This window comes from Oncorhynchus mykiss, chromosome 3 (genome assembly GCF_013265735.2).
Source record: "Oncorhynchus mykiss isolate Arlee chromosome 3, USDA_OmykA_1.1, whole genome shotgun sequence".
Lineage (NCBI taxonomy): Eukaryota > Metazoa > Chordata > Actinopteri > Salmoniformes > Salmonidae > Oncorhynchus > Oncorhynchus mykiss.
The window spans coordinates 35,345,006-35,371,309 of NC_048567.1; the positions used below are offsets into that span (position 1 = coordinate 35,345,006).

At 42.4% G+C, this 26,304-nt stretch overlaps 1 protein-coding gene across 8 annotated transcripts in view; it reads left to right on the forward strand.

The window, feature by feature from the left end:
- ptprub (protein tyrosine phosphatase receptor type Ub) overlaps positions 1-26,304 on the forward strand; it is a 353,002-nt gene that overhangs the window by 86,911 nt on the left and 239,787 nt on the right. For 6 of the 8 annotated variants that reach the window (XM_036973945.1, XM_036973950.1, XM_036973953.1 and 3 more), the window contains exon 2: positions 6,944-7,075. In XM_036973945.1, coding sequence (XP_036829840.1) covers positions 6,944-7,075 — 132 coding nt within the window. The remainder of the gene's footprint in view (positions 1-6,943; positions 7,076-26,304) is intronic. The other 2 variants (XM_036973946.1, XM_036973955.1) reach the window with 1 other exon arrangement.

The following is a 26,304-nucleotide window of genomic DNA, read 5'->3' on the forward strand; positions in this document are numbered from 1 at the left end:
ATTTTGTTGTCAGCACATTCAACTATGTAAAGAAAAAAGTATTTAATAAGAATATTTCATTCATTCAGATCTTGTATGTGTTATTTTAGTGTTCCGTTTATTTTTTTTGAGCAGTGTATATAGAATTGGAAGAAAATGCACTTTAAAACTATTTTTTTTTATCTGCACCCCATGGGAAAATGTGTAGAATTGCAGGAAATAAGCTTTAAACCTGCAAAATGTTCTCTCCCCCAGCAAGAGGGGTGTGAACAGTTTGTGTCATCAACAGTTCTTGTGCCCATAGAAATAGTGGCGCGGAATGCTGGAAGGGGGGCCTGAGTGAAAAAGTTTGGGAACCGCTGCTGTAGGGCGACATTTTGGTCTGTGGTTTCATTCTTAGGTCAAATATTTCACACATCTGAATCATATTTACACCCCTTTTAATCACACACGCTGTTAACAAATATTTAATACCGAAACCAAAGCAGCTCATTAAAAAGGGAGGTTGTTCTACATTTAATGAAGAAATCGATGAGTGAGCAGACACAAAACACATCCCCTCCCTCCAGCCAGGAGGCTTTTAACCTTGGCACCGTCTCAAACTTGATATTTAGATTTGCGCTGTGCCCGGTACCAAATTATAATGTAATTACTTAGTAGGATAGAGACACCCCTGTCTTGGAGAGCGAGAGGGAGGGATAGAGAGTGGGCATAATTGAAACTTGAAGGCCGGGCTGGGCGATACAGTATATAGACCAGTAGGAGCAGAAGAGAATACACCCCAGGCCTGATGCCCCGGCTCTCGCATGATGGGTTCCTTTGAGGAGAAATCAGCATGCTTCATTTCTAGCTCCAGTAAAGAATAATATACTGGCAGCATTTGGATGTGTCAGGTCCCATATCTTTGGCTGTTCTATTAGAAATAGATCCCTGTGCAGGACAATTAACCTCTGGCCCTCGCCATGTGGATCCCTGCTGTAACGGCTTAGCATGAGCCAAAAATCAGTGAAGAAGAGGAGAAACCTAGCCCAACTCAACATTCTGTTGGCTCTCTGGCTGGGCTGCTACGACTCTCTGCTACCCATCAGGCCCAGCCAATCTCATCACAATGCTCTAGAGTTTCCAGTTTTAGCATATTATCACCGAGATGTAATGGAGGTTGGAGGTGGTGAGCAAGGCTGACCACTGTGCGTTTGTGCCCCACTGAATATATATATATCGTCCGGCAGACTTTCAGCATGAAAGCTTAATATGGAATTCCTTTTGTCCACAGTACGTCTGTTCTATCTGTTCTTACGGGCTTGGAATGAACCATCTAGTTAGTAGACCAACCCTTGTTTTTTTATGATTGCCTGTAACATTTGAACTTCCAACAAAACAAATTTGCCACTGATCTGTAATAGTTTTGGTGTCCTCTTGTTCATCAGTAGTAAAATTGTATAGAATCTGACTTTAGTCCCTGCTGCTTGATGGTCACATTTGGACCATTTTCTTAATGGTAGATTATCACATTTTATTTGTCACATACACATGGTTAGCAGATGTTAATGCGATCATAGCGAAATGCTTGTGCTTCTAGTTTAGAGTCCAGAATGAGCATTAATAAAGCAGTGGACCAGCAGGGTGACCTTGAGGGTCTGGTTCTGGTCATCCCCATCATTAGCCCCGATGCGTCTCTAGGCTCTCACTGTCGCGCTCCAACTCTGGCTGGCACATACTCTGGTCACGTGATGGGGGAATCGGTGGCTGCCCACTTCTAGCCTGTAATTTTCACACCACTGGGTTAATGTGTGAGATGGCAACAGATGCTGCGAGTGGAGACGGAAGCAAATTATGCCCAAGGGCCTTAAAAGCCCTGGCTATTTAAATATAATTTGAAAAAAATGTGCTTTTTGGCGTGTGGAATGTAGCAGGTTGTGATGTATTACAATAATAATCACAGTCCCCTGGTTGCCATCCCTCCCTCCCCAACTTTATAAGTATGTGTGTTTATGTGGCTGTGCATAGGAGATGTGCGCTGTAGTTTGTTTGTGTTTTATGGGAAGGGGAAATCTTTACAAAAGCAGGGGGCCAACATTGCCTGTGTGTGTGTGTTGCAAGGTTTGTGTTTTTATATATATTTTTTTATTTCTTTTAGTTTTAAGATTTTTATCTGAAACTGAGTTTAGTTAGTTTTAAATTTTTATTTAGCTAAAGTTTTATAAAAACATTTATTTTGTTTTCATATGATTTAGTTTTAGTTTTGGTGTGTGGGACAGAAAGTAGCCTATGCATGGGAGGCTAGGGGCCATTTATGTATTTTTATAGTTTTTGTGTTTTGGGGGATGTCAGTTCTTGCCACTGTGGGGTAGTAGTGGATAAGGTGTTGGGTCAGGTCATAGGTTAGGTAAGGTTTAAGGGTAGACTCAGGAAGATGACATAGATGCACATAGTAAGCTGTAGTAGTGGGTCAATTACCGCAACAACCAGGAGCGTTGGAGCACAAGGGTAAACTTCTCAATTGCTGTGGTCCTGTAGTGTGCACGTTGTAGCAGCATGAAGTGCACCCGTGCACATGCGCAGATACTCTGTGTGACCGTGTGAGAGCAAAGTCTTGCATCATGCTGATCTAAATGGTCAATTTTGCATGAACAATCCTGTGATCAAAGGTCATGAAGTTTTGACTGCAGTCAATTGCAAGTTTGTGCAGTTGCTCTTCCCCAACCTTCATCCTGCAGCCATCACCTGCATTGTGGGAGGCTCTATTGTCAAGCAATCATAAGCGTGTTTTTGTTTGACCCATGAGAACATGATCAAAGACATGACTGAAACAGGAACCAGTTAGCTGCGATTTACAGTGCCTTTGGAAAGTATTCAGACCCCTTGTCTTTTTCACATTTTGTTACGTTACAGCTTTATTAAAAAATGCATCCAATTATTTTCCCCCCTCATCAATCTACACACAATACCCCATAATGACAAAGCAAAAACAGGATTTTAGAGGTTGTAGAAAGGTTTTTATAAAATGTAAAAAACGGAAAAATCGAATTTAAGTAAGTATTCAGACCCTTTACTCAGTACTTTGTTGAAGAACCTTGGCACACCTGTATTTGGGGAGTTTCTCCCATTCTTCTCTACAGATCCTCTCAAGCTCTGTGAGGTTGAATGGGGAGTGTTGTTTTGAAGGCTATTTTCAGGAATCTCCAGAGATGTTCGATCGGGTACATGTCCGGGCTCTGGCTGGGCCACTCAAGGACATTCAGAGACTTGTCCCGAAGCCACTCCTGGATTGTCTTGGCTGTGTGCTTAGGGTCATTGGCCTGTTGCAAGGGGAACCTTCGCCCCAGTCTAAGATCCTGCGCGCTCTGGAGAAATTTTCATCTTTCCCACGATCCTGACAAGTCTGTCAGTCCCTGCACCTGAAATACATCCCCACTGCATGATGCTGCCACCTCAATGCTTCACCGTAGGGACGTTGCCAGGTTTCCTCCAGACGTGATGCTTGGCTTTCAGGCCAAAGAGTTCAATCTTGGTTTTATCAGACCAGAGAATATTGTTTCTCATGGTCTGAGAGTCTTTAGGTGATTTTGGCAAACTCCAAGCAGGCTGTCATTTGCCTTACACTGATGAGTGGCTTCCGTCTGGCCACTCTACCATTAAGGCCTTATTAGTGGAGTGCTGCAGAGATGGTTGTCCTTCTGGAAGGTTCTCCCATCTCCACAGAGGAACTCTATCTGGTCACCTCCCTGAACAAGGCCCTTCTCCCCAGATTGCTCAGCGGCCAGCTCTAGGAAGAGTCTTGGTGGTTAAAAATGGAGGCCACTATGTTCTTGGGGACCTTCAATGCTGCAGACATATTTTGGTACCCTTCCCCAAATCTGTGCCTCAACACAATCCTGTCTCGAACCCCTACGGACAATTCCTTCAACCTCGTAGCTTGGTTTTTGCTCTGACATGCACTGTCAACAGTGGGACCTTTATATATGGGTGCCTTTCCAAATCATATCCAATCAATTTAATTTTCCACCGGTGAACTCCAATCAAGTTGTAGAAACATCTCAAGTATGATCAATGGAAACAGGATGCACCTGAGCTCAATTTATAGTGTCTTGGTGAAGGGTCTAAATACTTATGTAAAAAAGGTATTTGTTTTATTTTTATAAATGTACAAACATTTATAAAAACCTGTTTTCTCTTTGCCGTAATGGGATATTGTGTGTAGATTGCTGTGGATGTATTTTCTTTTGCCATTTTAGAACAAGGCTGTAAATTAACTAAATGGAATACTTCCCGAAGGCACTGTATGTGTACAGTGGATACATACAAATACATTTGACTTTTGATGCTCTCTCTCACTAATTGATTGTACAATGTACAGTCGTGGCCAAAAGTTTTGAGAATGACACAAATATTAATTTCCACAAAGTTTGCTGCTTCAGTGTCTTTAGATATTTTTGTCAAATGTTACTGTGGAATACTGAAGTATAATTACAAGCATTTCATAAATGTCAAAGGATTTTATTGACAATTACATGAGTTGATGCAAAGAGTCAATATTTGCAGTGTTGACCCTTCTTTTTCAAGACCTCTGCAATCTGCACTGGCATGCTGTCAATTAGCTTCTGGTCCACATCCTGACTAATGGCAGCCCATTCTTGCATAATCAATGCTTGGAGTTTGTCAGAATTTGTGGGGTTTTGTTTGTCCACCTGCCTCTTGAGGATTGACCACAAGTTCTCAATGGGATTAAGTTCTGGGGAGTTTCCTGGCCATGGACCCAAAATATTGATGTTTTGTTCCCTGAGCTACTTAATTATCACTTTTGCCTTATGGCAAGGTGCTCGGTCATGCTGGAAAAGGCATTGTTCGTCACCAAACTGTTCCTGGAGGGTTGGGAGAAGTTGCTCTCGGAGGATGTGTTGGTACCATTCTTTATTCATGGCTGTGTTCACTCCCTTGGCTGAGAAGCAACCCCACACATGAATGGTCTCAGGATGCTTTACTGTTGGCATGACACAGGACTGATGGTAGTGCTCACCATGTCTTCTCCGGACAAGCTTTTTTTCCGGATGCCCCAAACAATCGGAAAGGGGATTCATCAGAGAAAATGACTTTCCCCCAGCCCTCAGCAGTCCAATCCCTGTACCTTTTGCAGAATATCAGTCTGTCCCTGATGTTTTTCCTGGAGATAAGTGGCTTCTTTGCTGCCCTTCTTGTCACCAGGCCATCCTCCAAAAGTATTTGCCTCACTGTGCGTGCAGATTCACTCACACCTGCCTGCTGCCATTCATGAGCAAGCTCTGTACTGGTGGTGCCCCAGATCCCGCAGCTGAATCAACTTTAGGAGACGGTCCTGGCGCTTGCTGGACTTTCTTGGGCGCCCTGAAGCCTTCTTCACAACAATTGAACCGCTCTCCTTGAACTTCTTGATGATCCGATAAATGGTCGATTTAAGTTCAATCTTACTGGCAGCAATATCCCTGCCTGTGAAGCCATTTTGTGCAACGCTATGATGACGGCATGTGTTTCCTTGAAGGTAACCATGGTTGACAGAGGAAGAACAATGATTCCAATCACCACCCTCCTTCTGAAGCTTCCGGTCTGTTATTCGAACTCAATCAGCATGACAGAGTGATCTCCAGCCTTGTCCTCGTCATCACTCACACCTGTGTTAATGAGAGAATCAATTACATGAGGTCAACTGGTCCTTTTGTGGCAGGGCTGGAATGCAGTGGAAATGTTTTTTGGGGGGTTCAGTTCATTTCCATGGCAAAGAGGGACTTTGCAATTAATTGGAATTCATCTGATCACTCTTCATAACATTCTGGAGTATATGCAAATTGCCATCATACAAACTGAGGCAGCAGACTTTGTGAAAATTAATATTTATGTCATTCTCAACTTTTGGCCACGACTGTACACACACAATTTTATGTTATGATTTCAGTTTGTGAGTGTGTGTAATATGAGGGTTAGATGCAAGTTTATTTTCAACATTTTCAACAATTGCAACACTGCCATGATTATCTGAGCCTTGCTGTTGGAAAACCACATCGGTGTCTGACTTTCGGCAAATGCACCTCCCCTGACTTTACTCCTTGACTGTCGTCTACAGTCAGTTGCTTTAGCCTTACCACTCAAACTCTCCCAACCACTATCTACGATGCTGTTCGGGGCAACGTAATCTTGCCGAGTCTACCTTGAAATTATAAAGTCAATCTCAGTGAGACCTGACAGATTCAGAAGCTTGAAAACCCCAATACAAAAAAGCCTAATCTAATTCAAAATGGCTTTTATTTAAATAGTTTTTGAGTCAAAGATAATGGTTTCAGTATAGTCTGTTTTTCAAACGGGTTTGTTAATTATTTTATTTCAGTTTACAAATTGTTTTTTCAAGATCAGTTTTCAGTTTTAGTTTACTTTAACAACCTTAGTGTGTTGGTGAGTGAGAGTGTCAGGGGGGCTGGAGTGGAGTACAGATTGCATTGCGCCAGGCTATTAGTGTCTGGGTGAAGTGGGAAATGGATTTCCCAGTTAGTTGTCTGGCATCTGTCCCATCTCAGTTATTGAAAGAGGATCAGAGGGGATATTGTGGTGAAATATGGCCCAAACAAGCCACTACACAACAACACTGGAATAATAACTATAGTGGAAAGTTTCTGAAGTGAAGGCAGGTGTGGTTGGGGGATGATGGTGGGTTCTCGCCTACAGTACTGCAACAACCCCTTTATTCTCTATGGAGCCCCCTGTTATCATAAGGGAAGTACAAATAAGATGCAAATACTGATTTTATGGTGGCAATGGCTGAAACGTGTGTCCATCTTGGGCTAAATCTATGATTCCTTTCAATCCCAGGAAATCAAATTAAATGTGATCATGTGCAAGCCATTAAAAAATATAATCCATTAATCCCTTGATATTGAATGATATTTACTTCATCATGTGTGACCTCCCACTTAATGTCATCTCCTCTCTCTTTCCTCAGCAGCAGGCTGCACCTTTGACGAGGATTCTGAGCCCAGTCTGTGTGACTTCACCCAAGGCGAGGAGGATGACTTTGACTGGCAGCTCTACCGGACACACAACTCGCCCTACGCCTCTTCTGACCTCCTGCGTGGTGGGTTCCTGCTCTTATTACGCTTCAGAGTATTGAAGTTTCATCTGGTGCTAACCTGGTATCCACTATGGTATCTAATGCAAGTATCACTATCACTTTGTGGATGGGGTATCTGTATCAGAAATGATAAGAAACCAGGACTGGGGTGGTATGAGACTTCTCAAGTCTTAATGTGTGATGTCTTCCTCCCTGGATTACAATCCTTAGATAGAATGTCAATGTGCGAGCCAACAACATACACATTGGCTTTCTAAGCAGCTAGTGCCTGCTCTTCTTAGGTGTGATTTACAGTCTTTGTGCGTGTTCCCACGTGCATATTTGCTCAAATGAGATGCTGAAGCTGTCCAGAAGCTGGGAGTGTTTAGGAAACACTCCAAAGTGTGGATGCCTTCCTATTCTATTAATTGGTAATGGGATTCAGTGTGACGTTAGAGAAGCAAAATTAACTTGGATGAAAACCCCCTAAGACACCATAATTACATATTAGAATAGGAGATAAAGTGGCAGAACAAATGGATGGCTGATAGAAAAAAAAATTGATATTACGGAAGATAACAAACTGTGCTGAGAGGCAGACAACACAATGGTATGACTCACTACAATCAAGCGAATGGACCAATAGGACCTTTATGAATAATTTGAGATTTTAACAGATAATTTAACAGGGAATCATTCCGGGCCTTAAGAAACACCTCACACACCTCACACTCACTACACTTGATACGGGAGACTAGAGTCACTCTGAAGAAGGTCCAAAAATTCCTAAAGGGAGATGAAGTAAAGGCTCTTTTTTAATCACAATGCAGGGGATGCAGGAGGAAGTCCACTGTGAGCAGCTCACCCTGCACTAACATACAGAACATGAGCACATCTACTGCTGCTAAGCTTCCCAGTAAAGCTCATGAAGTCAATAATTTGCTAGTAACAGATGACATTCATATTATAACTATCTCTGATACTCACTTAGATAATATTTTTGATGATACAGTGGTAGCAATACAAGGTTATAACATTTGCAGAAAATATAGAAATGCCAATGGTGGAGGTGTTGCTGTTTATATTCAGAACCACATTCCTGTACAGATTAGAGAGGGTGTCATGTTAAATACTGTTGAAGTAATATGGGTACAGGTTCATCTGCCTCACCTAAAGCCCATTCTTGTGGGAAGCTGCTAAAGACCACCAAGTGCTAACAGTCAATATCTGGTTTACTTCTTTGGGACTGGGGGGCAGTATTGAGTAGCTTGGATAAAAAGGTGCCCTGAGTAAACTGCCTGCTACTCAGGCCTGAAAGCTAGAATATGCATATCATTATTAGTATTGGATAGAAAACACTCTGAGGTTTCTAAAACTGTTCGAATGACGTCTGTGAGTATAACAGAACTCATATGGCAGGCAAAAACCTGAGAAAAAATACAATCTGGGGAAATGGGAAATCTGAGGTTTGTCGTCTTTCAAGTCATTGCCTATCGAATATACAGTGTCTATGGGGTCATATTGAACTTCCTACCGCTTCCAGTAGATGTCAACAGTCTTTAGAACCTTGTTTGAGGCTTCTACTGTGAAGGAGGGGGGAATGAGAGCTGATTGAGTCAGGTGTCTGGCAGAGTGGCATGAGCTCAGTCTCGCACGCTCCCGTGAGAGTTGGCTGCTTTCCATTGCATTTCTACAGACAAAGGAATTCTCCAGTTGAAACATTGAAGATTTCTGATAAAAACATCCTAAAGAGTGATTCTATACTTCGTTTGACATGTTTCTACAAACTGTAATATGACTTTTCATATGAACTTTCGCCTGGACTTGCCCGCGCCTCGTGAGTTTGGATTGTGTACTAAACACGCAAACGAAAATGAGGTAGTTGGACATAAATGATGGACTTTATCGAACAAAACAAACATTTATCATTGAACTGGGATTCCTGGGAGTGCATTCCGATGAAGATCATCAAAGGTAAGTGAATATTTATAATGCTATTTCTGACTTCTGTTGACTCCACAACATGGCGGGTATCTGCATGGCCTGTTTTTGTGTCTGAGCGCAGTACTCAGATTATTGCATGGTTTGCTTTTTTCGTAAAGTTTTTTTGAAATCTGACACAGCGGTTGCATTAAGGAGAAGTGGATCTAAAATTCCATGCATAACACTTGTATCTTTTAGCAATGTTGATTACGAGTATTTCTGTAAATTGATGTGTGGCTCTGCAAAATCACCAGATGTTTTGGAACTACTGAACATAACAATGTAAACTGAGATTTTTGGAATGTAAATATGAACTTTACCAAACAAAACATACGTGTCTTGTGTAGCATAGTCCTATGAGTGTCATCTGATGAAGACCATCAAAGGTTAGTGATTCATTTGATCTCTATTTCTGCTTTTTGTGACTCCTCTCTTTGGCTGGAAAAACGGCTGTGTTTCTCTGTGACTAGGTACTGACCTAACGCAATCGTTTGGTGTGCTTTGGTCGTAAAGCCTTTTTGAAATCGGACACTGTGGCTGGATTTACAACAAGTTTATCTTTAAAATGGTGTAAAATAGTTTGAGGTATTTTAATTATGGGATTTCTGTTGTTTTGAATTTGGCACCCTGCAATTTCACTGGCTGTTGGTGAGTTGGGATGCTACCGTCCCACATATCCCAGAGAGGTTAACGTGTGAAATGCTTGATAATGTATGTGATATCAACAGAGAAGTATATTTTCTGGGTGATTTAAATATTCACTGGCTCTCATCAAGCTGCCCACTCAAGAAAAAGCTTAAAAATGTCACCAGTGCCTGCAACCTGGTTCAGGTTATCAGTCAAACTACCAGGGTAGTTACAAACAGCACAGGAATGAGAGGTCATAAGAGGTCGTACAATAAGTTTTGTTGTGATTCCTATGTTATTAATGAAAATAATATCTGTTGATCCGTGGTGTGTAATGAGGAGCAAACAGACACTGCACTTGACATTTATGAAATTGCTTATTCCAGTTGCTAATAAGCATGCAGCCATTAAGAAAATGACTGTAAAAATGATTAAATCCCCATGGATTGATGAGGAATTGAAAAAATGTACGGTTGAGAGGGATGAGGCAAAAGAAATGGCAAATAAGTCTGGCTGCACAACAGATTGGAAAATGTATTGCAAATTGAGTGCCTAAATTGAATAAAAAGAAGAAGGAACTACACTGAAACTATCAGGTTTCAGATATGACCCAGATGCAGACAGTGTCGAAGTAACAAACGTTTATTTCTAGTATAGGGGCAGGCAAACGACAGGTCAAGGGCAGGCAGAGGTCAGTAATCCAGAAAGGGTGCAACACGTCCAGAACAGCAGGTAGTCTCAGGGTCAGGGCAGGCAGGGGTGAATAATCCAGAGAGGTGTGGCAAGGTATAGAACGGCAGGCAGGATCAGGGCAGGCAGAAAGGTCAAAACCGGGAAAGTCTATAAAACAGGAACAAGAACAAACAGGAGCAAGGGGACAAACGCTGGTAGGTTTCACAAAACAAACTGGCAATAGACAAACAGAGAACACTGGTATAAATACACTGGGGAAGATGGGCGACACCTGGAGAGGGGTGGAGGCAAGCACAAAGACAGGTGAAACAGATCAGGGTGTGACAGAAACAAAGGTAAGTGAAATAAATAATTATTGTAAAAAGCTTTGGAGCACCTTAAATGAAATTCTGGGAAAAAAGGCAAACTCTATCATTCATTGAATCAGATGGCTCATTCTTCACAAAACCAACTGATATTGCCAATTACTTGAATGATTTTTTTCATTGGCAAGATTAGCAAATTTAGGCATGACATGCCAGCAACAAATGCTGAACACTATACATCCAAATATATCTGACCAAATTCTGAAAGACAAGCATTGTAATTTTAAATTCCGTATAGTGAGTGTGGAAGAGGTGAAAAAATTGTTGTCTATCAACAATGACAAGCCACCGGGGTCTGTCAACTTGATGGAAAATTACTGAGGATAATAGCGGACAATATTGCCACTCCTATATGCCATATTTTTTATTTAAGCCTATTGGAATGTGTGTGCCACCAGGCTTGGAGGGAAGAAAATGTAATTCCACTCCCTAAGAATAGTAAATCCCCCTTTACCTGCTCAAATAGCCGACCAATCAGTCTGTTACCAACCCGTAGTAAACTTTTGGAACAAACTTTCAGCATGTTTATAGAGAAGGACATTCAACAAGCACAGCACTTACACAAATGACTGATTGGCTGAAAGAAATTGATGATAAAATATTGTGGAGGCTGTTAGACTTCAGTGCGAGTTTTGACTTTATCGATCATAGTCTGCTGCTGACAACTTATGTTATGGATTTACACCCCCTGCTTTATTGTCTAACAGAACACAGAGGGTGCACTTTAATGGTAGCCTGCCTCTCCAACATAATTTCCCCAAGGCAGCTTTCTAGGCCCATTTACCTTTTTCACTCTTTACTAATGAATTGCCACTGGCTTTGAGGAAGCCAGTGGCAATGTATGCACATGACTCAACACTATACATGTCAGCTACTACAGCGACTGAAATGACTTAACAAATAGTTACAGTTAGTTTCAGAGTGGGTGGCAAGGAATAACTTATTACTAAATATTTCAAAATCTTAAAGCATTGTATTTGGGACAAATCATTCACTAAACCTAAAACCTCAACTAATCTTGGAATAAAAATGTGGAAATTGAGCAAGTTGATGTGACTAAACTGCTTTGAGTTACCCTGGATTGTAAAATGTCATGGTCAAAACATATTGTCACAACAGTAGCTAAGATGGGGAGAAGTACGTCCATGATAAGGCGCTGTTCTACCTTCTTGACAGCACTGTCATCAAGGCAGGTCCTACAGGCTGTAGTTTTGTCTTAACCTGGACTACTGTTCAGTCGTGTGGTCATGTGCCACAAAAAGGACTTAATCAATTGTTTCAGAACAGGGCCTCACCCATGGCAAGATGTAAGGTAGTATATTAGTTCATATTATACATCTGAAATAGCACCGTGAAAATACCATGGTATACATAGGATTCTAGAACGGAGCAAACGATGGATCGTTGTGAGAGAGGAGGTTGTGTGGGGCCTGGGAGCTGTTGGCTGTTGTCAAGGTTCTGAAGGCGTGGAGACATTGACTTGAGGGGACTAAACACCCTTTTCTCATCTGGACTGACCACTCCAATCTGGAGTACATCCGGGCGGCGAGGGTGGGACTGAACCACCTGGTATTGAGGTCCTGGATGGCAGGAAGCTTGGCCCCAGTGATGTACTGGGCCGTACGCACTACCCTCTAAAATCAAATCAAATCAAATTTTATTTGTCACATACACATGGTTAGCAGATGTTAGTGCGAGTGTAGCGAAATGCTTGTGCTTCTAGTTCCGACAATGCAGTAATAACAAGTAATCTAACTAACAATTCCAAAACTACTGTCTTGTACACAGTGTAAGGGGATAAAGAATATGTACATAAGGATATATGAATGAGTGATGGTACAGAGCAGCATAGGCAAGATACAGTAGATGGTATCGAGTACAGTATGTACAAATGAGATGAGTATGTACACAAAGTGGCATAGTATAGTATAAAGTGGCTAGTGATACATGTATTACATAAGGATACCGTCGATGATATAGAGTACAGTATATACGTATGCATATGAGATGAATAATGTAGGGTAAGTAACATTTATATAAGGTAGCATTGTTTAAAGTGGCTAGTGATATATTTACATCATTTCCCATCAATTCCCATTATTAAAGTGGCTGGAGTTGAGTCAGTGTCAGTGTTAGTGGTGGCTGTTTAACAGTCTGATGGCCTTGAGATAGAAGCTGTTTTTCAGTCTCTCGGTCCCAGCTTTGATGCACCTGTACTGACCTCGCCTTCTGGATGATAGCGGGGTGAACAGGCAGTGGCTCGGGTGGTTGATGTCCTTGATGATCTTTATGGCCTTCCTGTGACATCGGGTGGTGTAGGTGTCCTGGAGGGCAGGTAGTTTGCCCCCGGTGATGCGTTGTGCAGACCTCACTACCCTCTGGAGAGCCTTACGGTTGAGGGCGGTGCAGTTGCCATACCAGGCGGTGATACAGCCCGCCAGGATGCTCTCGATTGTGCATCTGTAGAAGTTTGTGAGTGCTTTTGGTGACAAGCCAAATTTCTTCAGCCTCCTGAGGTTGAAGAGGCGCTGCTGCGCCTTCTTCACGATGCTGTCTGTGTGAGTGGACCAATTCAGTTTGTCTGTGATGTGTATGCCGAGGAACTTAAAACTTGCTACCCTCTCCACTACTGTTCCATCGATGTGGATAGGGGGGTGTTCCCTCTGCTGTTTCCTGAAGTCCACAATCATCTCCTTAGTTTTGTTGACGTTGAGTGTGAGGTTATTTTCCTGACACCACACTCCGAGGGCCCTCACCTCCTCCCTGTAGGCCGTCTCATCGTTGTTGGTAATCAAGCCTACCACTGTTGTGTCGTCCGCAAACTTGATGATTGAGTTGGAGGCGTGCGTGGCCACGCAGTCGTGGGTGAACAGGGAGTACAGGAGAGGGCTCAGAACGCACCCTTGTGGGGCCCCAGTGTTGAGGATCAGCGGGGAGGAGATGTTGTTGCCTACCCTCACCACCTGGGGGCGGCCCGTCAGGAAGTCCAGTACCCAGTTGCACAGGGCGGGGTCGAGACCCAGGGTCTCGAGCTTGATGACGAGCTTGGAGGGTACTATGGTGTTGAATGCCGAGCTGTAGTCGATGAACAGCATTCTCACATAGGTATTCCTCTTGTCCAGATGGGTTAGGGCAGTGTGCAGTGTGGTTGAGATTGCATCGTCTGTGGACCTATTTGGGCGGTAAGCAAATTGGAGTGGGTCTAGGGTGTCAGGTAGGGTGGAGGTGATATGGTCCTTGACTAGTCTCTCAAAGCACTTCATGATGACGGATGTGAGTGCTACGGGGCGGTAGTCGTTTAGCTCAGTTACCTTAGCTTTCTTGGGAACAGGAACAATGGTGGCCCTCTTGAAGCATGTGGGAACAGCAGACTGGTATAGGGATTGATTGAATATGTCCGTAAACACACCGGCCAGCTGGTCTGCGCATGCTCTGAGGGCGCGGCTGGGGATGCCGTCTGGGCCTGCAGCCTTGCGAGGGTTAACACGTTTAAATGTCTTACTCACCTCGGCTGCAGTGAAGGAGAGACCGCATGTTTTCGTTGCAGGCCGTGTCAGTGGCACTGTATTGTCCTCAAAGCGGGCAAAAAAGTTATTTAGTCTGCCTGGGAGCAAGACATCCTGGTCCGTGACTGGGCTGGATTTCTTCCTGTAGTCCGTGATTGACTGTAGACCCTGCCACATGCCTCTTGTGTCTGAGCCGTTGAATTGAGATTCTACTTTGTCTCTGTACTGGCGCTTAGCTTGTTTGATAGCCTTGCGGAGGGAATAGCTGCACTGTTTGTATTCGGTCATGTTACCAGACACCTTGCCCTGATTAAAAGCAGTGGTTCGCGCTTTCAGTTTCACACGAATGCTGCCATCAATCCACGGTTTCTGGTTAGGGAATGTTTTAATCGTTGCTATGGGAACGACATCTTCAACGCAAGTTCTAATGAACTCGCACACCGAATCAGCGTATTCGTCAATGTTGTTATCTGACGCAATACGAAACATCTCCCAGTCCACGTGATGGAAGCAGTCTTGGAGTGTGGAGTCAGCTTGGTCGGACCAGCGTTGGACAGACCTCAGCGTGGGAGCCTCTTGTTTTAGTTTCTGTCTGTAGGCAGGGATCAACAAAATGGAGTCGTGGTCAGCTTTTCCGAAAGGGGGGCGGGGCGGAAGTTAGAGTAACAATGATCCAAGGTCTTTCCTCCCCTGGTTGCGCAATCGATATGCTGATAAAATTTGGGGAGTCTTGTTTTCAGATTAGCCTTGTTAAAATCCCCAGCTACAATGAATGCAGCCTCCGGATAAATTGTTTCCAGTTTGCAAAGAGTTAAATAAAGTTCGTTCAGAGCCATCGATGTGTCTGCTTGGGGGGGGATATATACGGCTGTGATTATAATCGAAGAGAATTCTCTTGGTAGATAATGCGGTCTACATTTGATTGTGAGGAATTCTAAATCAGGTGAACAGAAGGATTTGAGTTCCTGTATGTTTCTTTCATCACACCATGTCACGTTGGCCATGAGGCATACGCCCCCGCCCCTCTTCTTCCCAGAAAGATGTTTGTTTCTGTCAGCGCGATGTGTGGAGAAACCCGTTGGCTGCACCGCTTCGGATAGCGTCTCTCCAGTGAGCCATGTTTCAGTGAAGCAAAGGACGTTACAGTCTCTGATGTCCCTCTGGAATGCTACCCTTGCTCGGATTTCATCAACCTTGTTGTCAAGAGACTGGACATTGGCAAGAAGAATGCTAGGGAGTGGTGCGCGCTGTGCCCGTCTCCGGAGTCTGACCAGAAGACCGCCTCGTTTCCCTCTCTTTCGGAGTCGTTTTTTTGGGTCGCTGCATAGGATCTATAGGATCTATAGTGCCTTGCGGTCAGAGGCCGAGCAGTTGCCATTCCAAGCAGGGATGCAATCTGCCAGGATGCTCTCAATGATGCAGCTGTAGAAACCTTTTAGGATCTGAGGACCCATGTCAAATCTCTTCAGTCTCCTGAGGGGGACTGGTTTTTGTTGTGCCCTCTTCACGACTGTCTTGGTGTGCTTGGACCCTGTTAATTTGTTGGTGATGTGGACGCCAAGGAACTTGAAGCTCTCAACCTGCACCACTACAGCCCCATCGATGAGAATGGGGGCGTGCTCGGTCCACCTTTTCCTGTAGTCTTGATCACGTTGAGGGAGAGGTAGTTGTCCTTGCACCAAATGGTCAGGTCTCTGTGTCACTGGGCAGCTTGTTTCACTGGGCAGCTCTCGGCTGTGCTTCCCTTTGTAGTCTGTAATAGTTTGCAAGCCCAGCCACATCCGATGAGCGTCGAAGCTGGTGTAGTACGATTCGGTCTTAGTCCTGTATTGACACTTTGCCTGTTTGATGGTTTGTTGGGGGGCATAGCAGGATTTCTTATAAGCTTCCGGGTTCGAGTCCCGCTCCTTGAAAGCGACAGCTCTACCCTTTAGGTAAGTGCCGATGTTGTCTGTAATTCATGGCTTCTGGTTGGGGTATGTACGCACAGTCAGTGTGCGGATGACGTCCTCGATGCCATCGGAAGAATCCCGGAACATATTCCAGTCTCTGCTAGCAAAATAGTCCAGTAGTTGACCTCTTTGGGATCGTTCGGGATGTGAGCGTCCCACCTCTCAACAGCCAGTGAAACTACAGGGCACCAAATTCAAAACAACAGAAATCCCATAATTAAAATTCCTCAAACATAGAAGTATTTTACACCATTTTAAAGAAACTTCTCGTTAATCCAACCACAGTCTCTAATTTCAAAAATGTTTTTAGGCGAAAGCATGACGTATCATTATGTTAGGTCAGAAACTAGTCACAGAAAGCATTCAGCCATTTTCCAACCATAGAGAGGAGTCACAAAAAGCAGAAATATAGATCAAATGAATCACTAACCTTTTATGATCTTCATCAGATGACACTCATAGGAATTCATGTTACACAATACATGCATGTTTTGTTCGGTAAAGTTCATATTTATATCCAAATATCTGAGATTACATTGGCGCATTATGTTCAGTAGTTCCAAAACATCCGGTGATTTTGCAGAGAACCACATCAATTCACAGAAATACTCATAATAAACATTGATAAAAGATACAACTGTTATACACCGAATTATAGATACACTTCTCCTTAATGCAACCGCTGTGTCAGATTTAAAAAAAACTTTACCGAAAAAGCCCACCATGCTATAATCTGAGTACAGCGCTCAGTGCCCATACATACTGTATATCCGCCATGTTGTGGAGTCAACATTAGTCAAAATAGCATTATAAATATTCACTTACCTTTGATCTTCATCAGAATGCACTCCCAGGAATCCCAGTTCCACAATAAATGGAATAAATGTCCATCATTTATGTCAAAATAGCTACTTTTGTTAGCAAGTTCAGTCCAGTAATCCACATTCATGAAGAACGTTCACTAGTTTCAGACGAAAAGTGAAAGTTCCGTTACAGTTCGTAGAAACATGTCAAATGATGTATGGAATCAATCTTAAAGATGTTTTTAACATAAATATTCAATAATATTTCAACCGAAGTATTCCTTAGTCTTCAGAAATGAAGTGGAACGCAGCTACCTTTCACGTGAGCGCGCGAGACTGAGCTTGTGGCTGCTTGCAGACCTCTGACTCATTCCCCTCTCATTCCGCCCATATTTATAGTAGAAGCATCAAACACGTTTCTAAAGACTGTTGACATCTAGTGGAAGCCTTAGGAAGTGCAAAATTACTCCACTGTGTATTTGATAGGGGCTGAGTTCAAAAACTACAAACCTCAGATTTCCCATTTCCTGGTTGGATTTTTTCTCAGATTTTTTGCCTGCCATATGAGTTCTGTTATACTCTGTTATAGTATAACATAATCATTCAAACAATTTCAGAAACTTCAGAGTGTTTTCTATCCAAATCTAATTATATGCATATTCTAGCTTTTATGGCTGAGTAGCAGGCTGCTTAATTTGGGCACACTTTTCATCCAAAATTCCCAATACTGCCCCCTACCCCAAAGAAGTTGAGCATCTGCTTCATCTGACCACTTCTTTATTGTCTGAGTCATTGGTGCATCCTGCTTGAAATTTTGCTTGTAGCAGGAATCAGGAGAATAGAATTATGGTCAGATTTGCCAAATGGAGGGCGAGGGAGAGCTTTGTGCGCGCCGCTGTGTGTGGAGTAAAGGTGGTGTAGCATTTTTTTTCCCTCTGGTTGCACATTTAACATTTTGATTAGAAATGAAGTAAAACGGATTTAAGTTTCCCTGTATTAAAGTCCCCGGCCACTAGGAGCGCCACCTCTGGATGAGCTATTTCCTGTTTGCTTATGGTGGTTTACAGCTCATTGAGTGCGGTCTTAGTGCCAGCGGTCTTAGTGCCAGCAGTCTTAGTGCCAGCAGTCTTAGTGCCAGTCTGTGGTGGTATGTAGACAGCTACGAAAAATACAGATAATCTCTCTTGGTAGATAGTAGGGTCTACAGCTTATCATGAGATATTCTGCCTCAGGCGAGCACAACCTTGACACTTCCTGAGATATCGTGCACCAGCTGTTGTTTTCAAATATAAATAGACTGCCACCCTTTGTCTTGCAATCTCCTTCTGCGAAATCTCAGTCTCTTTGTCCTGCGAATGATGGGGATGAGGGCCTGTTCGGGTGTCTGGAGTAAATCCTTCTCGTCCTACTCATTAAAGAAAAGTTATTTGTCAATTCAAGGTAAGTAATCGCTGTTCTGATGTCCATAAGCCTTTTTGGCCATAAGAGATGGTAGCAGCAACATTATGGACAAAATAAGTTACAAACAATGCGAAAAGACCAACAAAATAGCACAGTTGGTTAAGAGCCAATAAAATGACAGCCATCCTCCCCGGTGCCATTACTTATTATCAGTTATCAGGAAGGCAGTTTACTCAGGTTTGCAGTCTGTGTAAGTTGTCTCATATCCTTCTATATCACATCAGCAGTTTACTGTAACAATCCACCATCAGGGCAGAGAAGGTGGAGGATAACTTGTGTTTATGAGATAAGGCTATTTACAGTGGGCCGGTATTAACTTTCTGGGCTGAGACATTGGTGCCCAGTGAAGATTTGCAAACATTGCCTGTGGTGTCTCACAGGAGAAATCAGGATTTTCAATGTAGAGGGAAAGCTTGTGGAAGGAATGAGGGAGGAAAATTTTTAATAAAAGCATTTCTCCTGTTTAAGCTGTTTATCATTTTCATTTTCCTTCTGAAATGTGCTAGAGACTCATATGCCTACAGACATACAGTACTGTATGTGCGCCCCATGACAAACATGGATAAACTGTTACTGAGTCATGAAATAGTTTAAAGTTTTGTCAAAGTCAGTTTAAGTATCACTTTCACAGCTGAATGTAAGATAGATTAAGAATCAAGGACTGGGCTGGACAGACACCACTTATATGAAGAGTCATACCAGAAACACACAGATCCTTAGGTTCCTTTAGTTATGACCTTCCAGAAGAGATGAATCAGACTTTATTAGATGAATGTGTGACAGGACTGTCTGTCTAGACATACATAAGACATACATACTTGTTTAAGATAAGAGTAGAATTTAATATAATTTAATGTTGAGCATGGTAAAAGTGATTGCTTTGCTTTTCTTGAGAAAAGAGAGGGGGAGAGACCCCGATTTGGTTCTTTGGAAGTTGTGGGAATGTATGTTTTTGTTTTCAAATCAAATTTTATTGGTCACATACACATGGTAAGCAGATGTTAATGCGAGTGTAGCGAAATGCTTGTGCTACTAGTTCCAACAGTGCAGTAATATCTAACAAGTAATCTAACATTTCCCAAACACCTAATACACATCTAAAGGGGTGAATAAGAATATGTACATATAAGTATATAGATGAGCGATGGCCGAGCGGCATAGTCAAGGTGCAGGAGATGGTATAAAATACAATATATACATGTGGTATGAGTAATGTAAGATATGTTATTCATTATTAAAATGGCATTATTTGAAGTGGCATTGTTTACAGTGACTTGTGATCCATTTATAAAAGTGTCCAGTGATTGGGTCTCAATGTAGGCAGCAGCCTCTCTGAGTTAGTGATTGCTGTTTAGCAGTCTGATGGCCTTGATATAGAAGCTGTTTCTCAGTCTCTCGGGCCCAGCTTTGACGCAACTGTACTGACCTCACCTTCTGGATGATTGCGGTGTGAACAGGCAGTGGCTCGGGTGGTTTTTGTCATTGATGTACCCATTGGTTCTGGGAACGAAGCCATATGTTTTGGGAAAGTAAATTTTTTTTGTTTGCAGGGAGGTGCTGAGAGTTTTTCTATGGTTCCCTGAAAGTCAATTTTTTTGGTTTTATTAATGGAAATTATAGGTTATTTGAAGGGTATTAAATAACATTCTGAGAACATGTTTCTATAAGACTTTTCATAACAGTGCTAGTTTAGTTTAGGTTAACTGTTTTGAACTCCAAGCACAGATAGGATACATGGAAATGTATTTACTTAGGCATTAATCAGCTGACACGGCATCAGTGAGATTTGAACTTATGATCTGCTCTCTGTCCATGGAATTAGTCCACTGCACCACCAGGATGGAGCTACTGTAGCATGCCATGTTTTTTTTTCTCAGTCATACAAAGCTGTTCATTTTAGTATTTTTCAAAGGAAACAAGCACTCATTTAGATCAGGTGTTGCCAATTAGTGGGCGTGGCCAACACACCCGAACACACTTATCAAGATGGAGGATGGGAGAGAGTTTTGTTGAGGCTGAGAACAGAATGTAAACTACTGTTCAAAAGTTTGGGTTAACTTAGAAATGTCCTTGTTTTCCATGAAAACATACATGAAATGAGTTGCAAAATTAATAAGAAATATCGTCAAGATGTTGACAAGGTTATAAATAATGAATTCTAATTGAAATAATAATTGTCCTTCAAACTTTGCTTTTGTAAAAGAATTACAGCCTTGCAGACTTTTGGCATTCTAGTAGTCAATTTGAGGTAATCTGAAGAGATTTCACCCCATGTTTCCTGAAGTACCTCCCACAAGTTGGATTGGCTTGATGGTCACCTCTTACGTACAATACAACAATCTTACGTACTCCCACAACAGCTCAATATGGTTGAGATCCGGTGACTATGCTGGCCACTCCATTATAGACAGAATACCAGCTGACTGCTTCTTCCCTAAATAGTTATTGCATAGTTTGGAGCTGTGTTTTGGGTTATTGTCCTGTTGTAGGAGGAAATTGGCTCCAATTTAGCGCCGTCCACAGGGTATGGCATTGCAAAATGGGGTGATAGCTTCCTTCTTCAAGATCCCTTTTACCCTGTACAAATCTGCCACTTTACCACCACCAAAGCACCCCCAGACCATCACATAGCCTCCACCATGCTTGACAGATGGCATCAACACTCCTACAGCATCTTTATATTTTTTTCTGCGTCCTACGAATGTTCTTCTTTGTGATCCGAACACCTCAAACTTAGATTTGTCTGTCCATAACACTTTTCCCCAATCTTCCTCTGTCCAGTGTGTGTTATTTTGCCCATTTTAATTGTTATTATTTTGTCCAGTCTGTGATATGGCTTTTTCTTTGCAACTCTGCCTAGAAGGCCAGCATCCTGGAGTCGCCTCTTCACATTTGACATTGAGACTGTTGTTTTGCGGGTACTATTTAATGAAGCTGCCAGTTGAGGACTTGTGAGGTGTCTGTTTCTCAAACTAGACACTCTAATGTACTTGTCCTCTTGCTCAGTAGTGCACTGGGGCCTACCACTCCTCTTTTTATTCTGGTTAGAGACAGTTTGCGCTGTCCTGTGAAGGGAGAGGTACACAGCGTTGTACGAGATCTTAATTTTCTTGTCAATTTCTTGCATGGAATAGCCTTAATTTCTCAGAACAAGAATAGACTGACGAGTTTCAGAAGAAAGGTCTTTGTTCAAATGCTGATGCTCCAGATACTCAACTAATCTAAAGAAGGCCAGTTTTATTGCTGCTTTAATTAGCAGAACAGTTTTCAGATGTGCTAACATAATTGCTAAAGGGTTTTCAAATGATAAATTTGCCTTTGATAAACTTGGATTAGCTAACACAATGTGCCATTGGAACACAGGAGTGATGGTTGCTGATAATGGGCCTCTGTACACCTATGTAGACATTCCATAAAAAAATCTGCCATTACCAGCTACAATAGTATTTTACAACATTAACAATGTCTACACTGTATTTCTGATCAATTTGATGTTATTTTAATGGATGAAAAAAAAGTTTTTTTCTTTCAAAAACAAGGACATTTCTAAGTGACCCCAAACTTTTGAACGGTAGTGTATATGTTTTTAAATAAGATTCTTGGAACAATCTTTGAACATTACTAATGTTTCTTGTGCAGGAATACAATAATTGTACTTTTGATTTCTGTAAAGTCAGTGTGGAAGTGGTGAAAAATATTATTGTCTGTCAACAATGACAAGCCACCGGGGTCTGACAATCGGGATGGAAAACAATTGAGGATAATAGCGGACGATTCTGCCACATCTTCAATATAAGCCAACTAGAAAGTGTGTGCCCTCAGGCCTGGAGGGAAGCTAAAGTCATTCCACTACCCAAGAACAGTTAAGCATTCTTTACAGGCTCAAATAGCCGACCAATCAGCCTGTTACCAACCCTTAGTAAACTTCTGTAAAAAATGGTGTTTGACCAGATACAATGCTATTTCACAGTAAACAAACGGGCTCTAACCAGACTTTCATGACGCTTATAGGGAAGGACAATCAACAAGCGCAGCACTGATGACTGATGATTGGCTGAGAGAAATTGATGATACAATGATTTTGGGGGCTATCTTGTTAGACTTCAGTGCAGCTTTTGACATTATTGACCATATTCTGCTGGAAAAACGTTTGTTAAATCAAATCAAATCAAATCAAATCAAATTTTATTTGTCACATACACATGGTTAGCAGATGTTAATGCGAGTGTAGCGAAATGCTTGTGCTTCTAGTTCCGACAATGCAGTAATAACCAACAAGTAATCTAACTAACAATTCCAAAACTACTGTCTTGTACACAGTGTAAGGGGATAAAGAATATGTACATAAGGATATATGAATGAGTGATGGTACAGAGCAGCATAGGCAAGATACAGTAGATGGTATCGAGTACAGTATGTACAAATGAGATGAGTATGTAAACAAAGTGGCATAGTTTAAAGTGGCTAGTGATACATGTATTACATAAGGATACAGTCGATGATATAGAGTACAGTATATACGTATGCATATGAGATGAATAATGTAGGGTAAGTAACATTATATAAGGTAGCATTGTTTAAAGTGGCTAGTGATATATTTACATCATTTCCCATCAATTCCCATTATTAAAGTGGCTGGAGTTGAGTCAGTGTCAGTGTGTTGGCAGCAGCCACTCAATGTTAGTGGTGGCTGTTTAACAGTCTGATGGCCTTGAGATAGAAGTTGTTTTTCAGTCTCTCGGTCCCAGCTTTGATGCACCTGTACTGACCTCGCCTTCTGGATGATAGCGGGGTGAACAGGCAGTGGCTCGGGTGGTTGATGTCCTTGATGATCTTTATGGCCTTCCTGTGACATCGGGTGGTGTAGGTGTCCTGGAGGGCAGGTAGTTTGCCCCCGGTGATGCGTTGTGCAGACCTCACCACCCTCTGGAGAGCCTTACGGTTGAGGGCGGAGCAGTTGCCGTACCAGGCGGTGATACAGCCCGCCAGGATGCTCTCGATTGTGCATCTGTAGAAGTTTGTGAGTGCTTTTGGTGACAAGCCAAATTTCTTCAGCCTCCTGAGGTTGAAGAGGCGCTGCTGCGCCTTCTTCACAATGCTGTCTGTGTGAGTGGACCAATTCAGTTTGTCTGTGATGTGTATGCCGAGGAACTTAAAACTTGCTACCCTCTCCACTACTGTTCCATCGATGTGGATAGGGGGGTGTTCCCTCTGCTGTTTCCTGAAGTCCACAATCATCTCCTTAGTTTTGTTGACGTTGAGTGTGAGGTTATTTTCCTGACACCACACTCCGAGGGCCCTCACCTCCTCCCTGTAGGCCGTCTCGTCGTTGTTGGTAATCAAGCCTACCACTGTTGTGTCGTCCGCAAACTTGATGATTGAGTTGGAGGCGTGCGTGGCCACGCAGTCGTGGGTGAACAGGGAGTACAGGAGAGGGCTCAGAACGCACCCTTGTGGGGCCCCAGTGTTGAGGATCAGCGGGGAGGAGATGTTGTTGCCTACCCTCACCACCTGGGGGCGGCCCGTCAGGAAGTCCAGTACCCAGTTGCACAGGGCGGGGTCGAGACCCAGGGTCTCGAGCTTGATGACGAGCTTGGAGGGTACTATGGTGTTGAATGCCGAGCTGTAGTCAATGAACAGCATTCTCACATAGGTATTCCTCTTGTCCAGATGGGTTATAACCTTGTATTGCTACCACTGTATCATCAAAGGTATTATCTGAGTTTCAGAGCCAGAAAATTCATTTCATGTTACTAGCAAATTATTGATGGCTAGCAGCTTGATGGCTAGCAGCTTAGCGTCTCTGTCAAGCAGGCTTCAACCTGTCTGTTAAGTGGTATTCCAGGACAAGAAATTGCAGTCCTAGCTGTTAAAAGCTAACCATGTCGCGGAATCCATGCAAAAACAAGTTCTGTATTCGTATTTCATGAATATCAGTTTTGTTTCAATCAAAAAATAACAAACCAAGTGTTTGACAGCATACAATGTTCAACTGCGCACTCTGATGAAGATGGGAAGAATGCTATCCATAATAAAGCACTTCTCTGCCTTTCTAACTACACTATCAACAAGGCAGGTCCTACAGGTTCTAGTTTTGTTGCACCTGGATTAATGTTCAGTCATGTGGTCTGGTGCTACAAAGTGGGACCTTGGGAAATTACAATTGGCTCAGAACAGTGCAGCACGGCTGACCCTTAAATGTACATAGAGAGCTAACATTAATAATATGCATGTAAGTCTCTCATGGCTCAAAGTGGAAGAGAGATTGACTTCATCACTACTTGTTTTTGTAAGAAGTGTCGACATGCTGAATGCACCGAGGCGTCTGTTTAAACTACTAGCACCCATGCATACCCCACACAACATGCCACCAAAGGTCTCTTCACAATCCCCAAGTCAAGAACAGACAATGGGAGGTGCACAGTACTACATAGAGCCATGGCTACATGGAACTCTATTCCACATCAGGTAACTGATGCAAGCAGTAGAATCAGTTAAAAAAAACAGATAATAATACACCTTGTAGAACCGCGGGGACTGTGAAGAGTCACAAACAGGCACAGACACACATACTGTACACATAAGATACGCACTCTACACACACGTACACATGGATGCTGTATTGAAAATATGTGATAGTGGTGTATTGGCCTGAGGGAACACACTAAATATATTGGGTAAAGTATTATGGAATGTAATGTCATGTAATATTTTAAATTGTACATATCGGTCTTAATGTTGCTGGACCCCAGGAAGAGTAATGGGGGATCCTTAATAAACACATGCATAATTCTGGAAATGGTGCTATAATTTGTTTACCGATACGTTTGTGGGGGATTGTTTTAGAGTAGAGGATAGGGAACAGATGTTTCTGCTGAGTAATTGAGAGATTGGTGCTTTTGTGAGTTGCTGGTTTTGTAAAACAGAAAAAGATTGTACAATTTAATTGCGTCACCTGATCTTTTAACCTTAACCTGACCTTTTTAATGTTAAGTTCTCCCATCCATGTCCAGATGAAATGATTCAATAATTTTGAGAGGTACCAGCAATGTCCACAATAGTAAACTGGCTATCGGAGCAGTGGTGGAAAAAGTACCAAATTGTCAAACCTGAGTAAAAGTATAGTAAAGTAGTAAAATAGTAAAGTACAGATACCCAAAAAGTAGTACTTTAAAGTATGTTTACTTAAGTTACACCACTGTATAGGAGCTACAGTGAAAAACACACTAGAAACAAGAATACACCTATCCTCCAAATGGAAAGGCCTTTGATGAAAATAATCAAAGAAACGTATACCTCCCTGCAGTGAAGTGTATTTTTCATTTTAAGTCAACATTTACAGAAAGACAACTTCAGTATTGGGAAACATATTTGCATCACATAAGAAAAGTGGTGACTTTTGCATGAAATTGCTTGAATTGCTTTGCTGCTTTGCATAATGTTGCCATGCTGATCAATGCCTTGTCTGCAATGTCTGTTGAAATAAGAAATTATATGTCATCACAGAAGCGCAGTAAAAAATATACCACAGACAAACAGAAGTAATACTTTTTAGTTTTTAGGGCAAACAAAACCGACAATCTCGCAATCACGTTGGGGAATAAAGCTTTGGAATACTGAACACACATACTAGAGGCTTTCAGTGGTTGCCTGAAGGGTGGCGATCTAATTCACCATCTCATCTGAAGACCTGTGAGCTACCTGCCTGTAAGGCATCCTCCCAGGTTCCTTCTGAAATAATAATGCCTCCCTGTTTGTCTTTGGAGGGCCATGTAGAGAAAGAAGAGAGGTATGACGTGTGTGTACGTTTTTGGGTGCTGCTGAAAGCCAGAGGGAATAAGTTAATAGATGTGGTGTAAATCG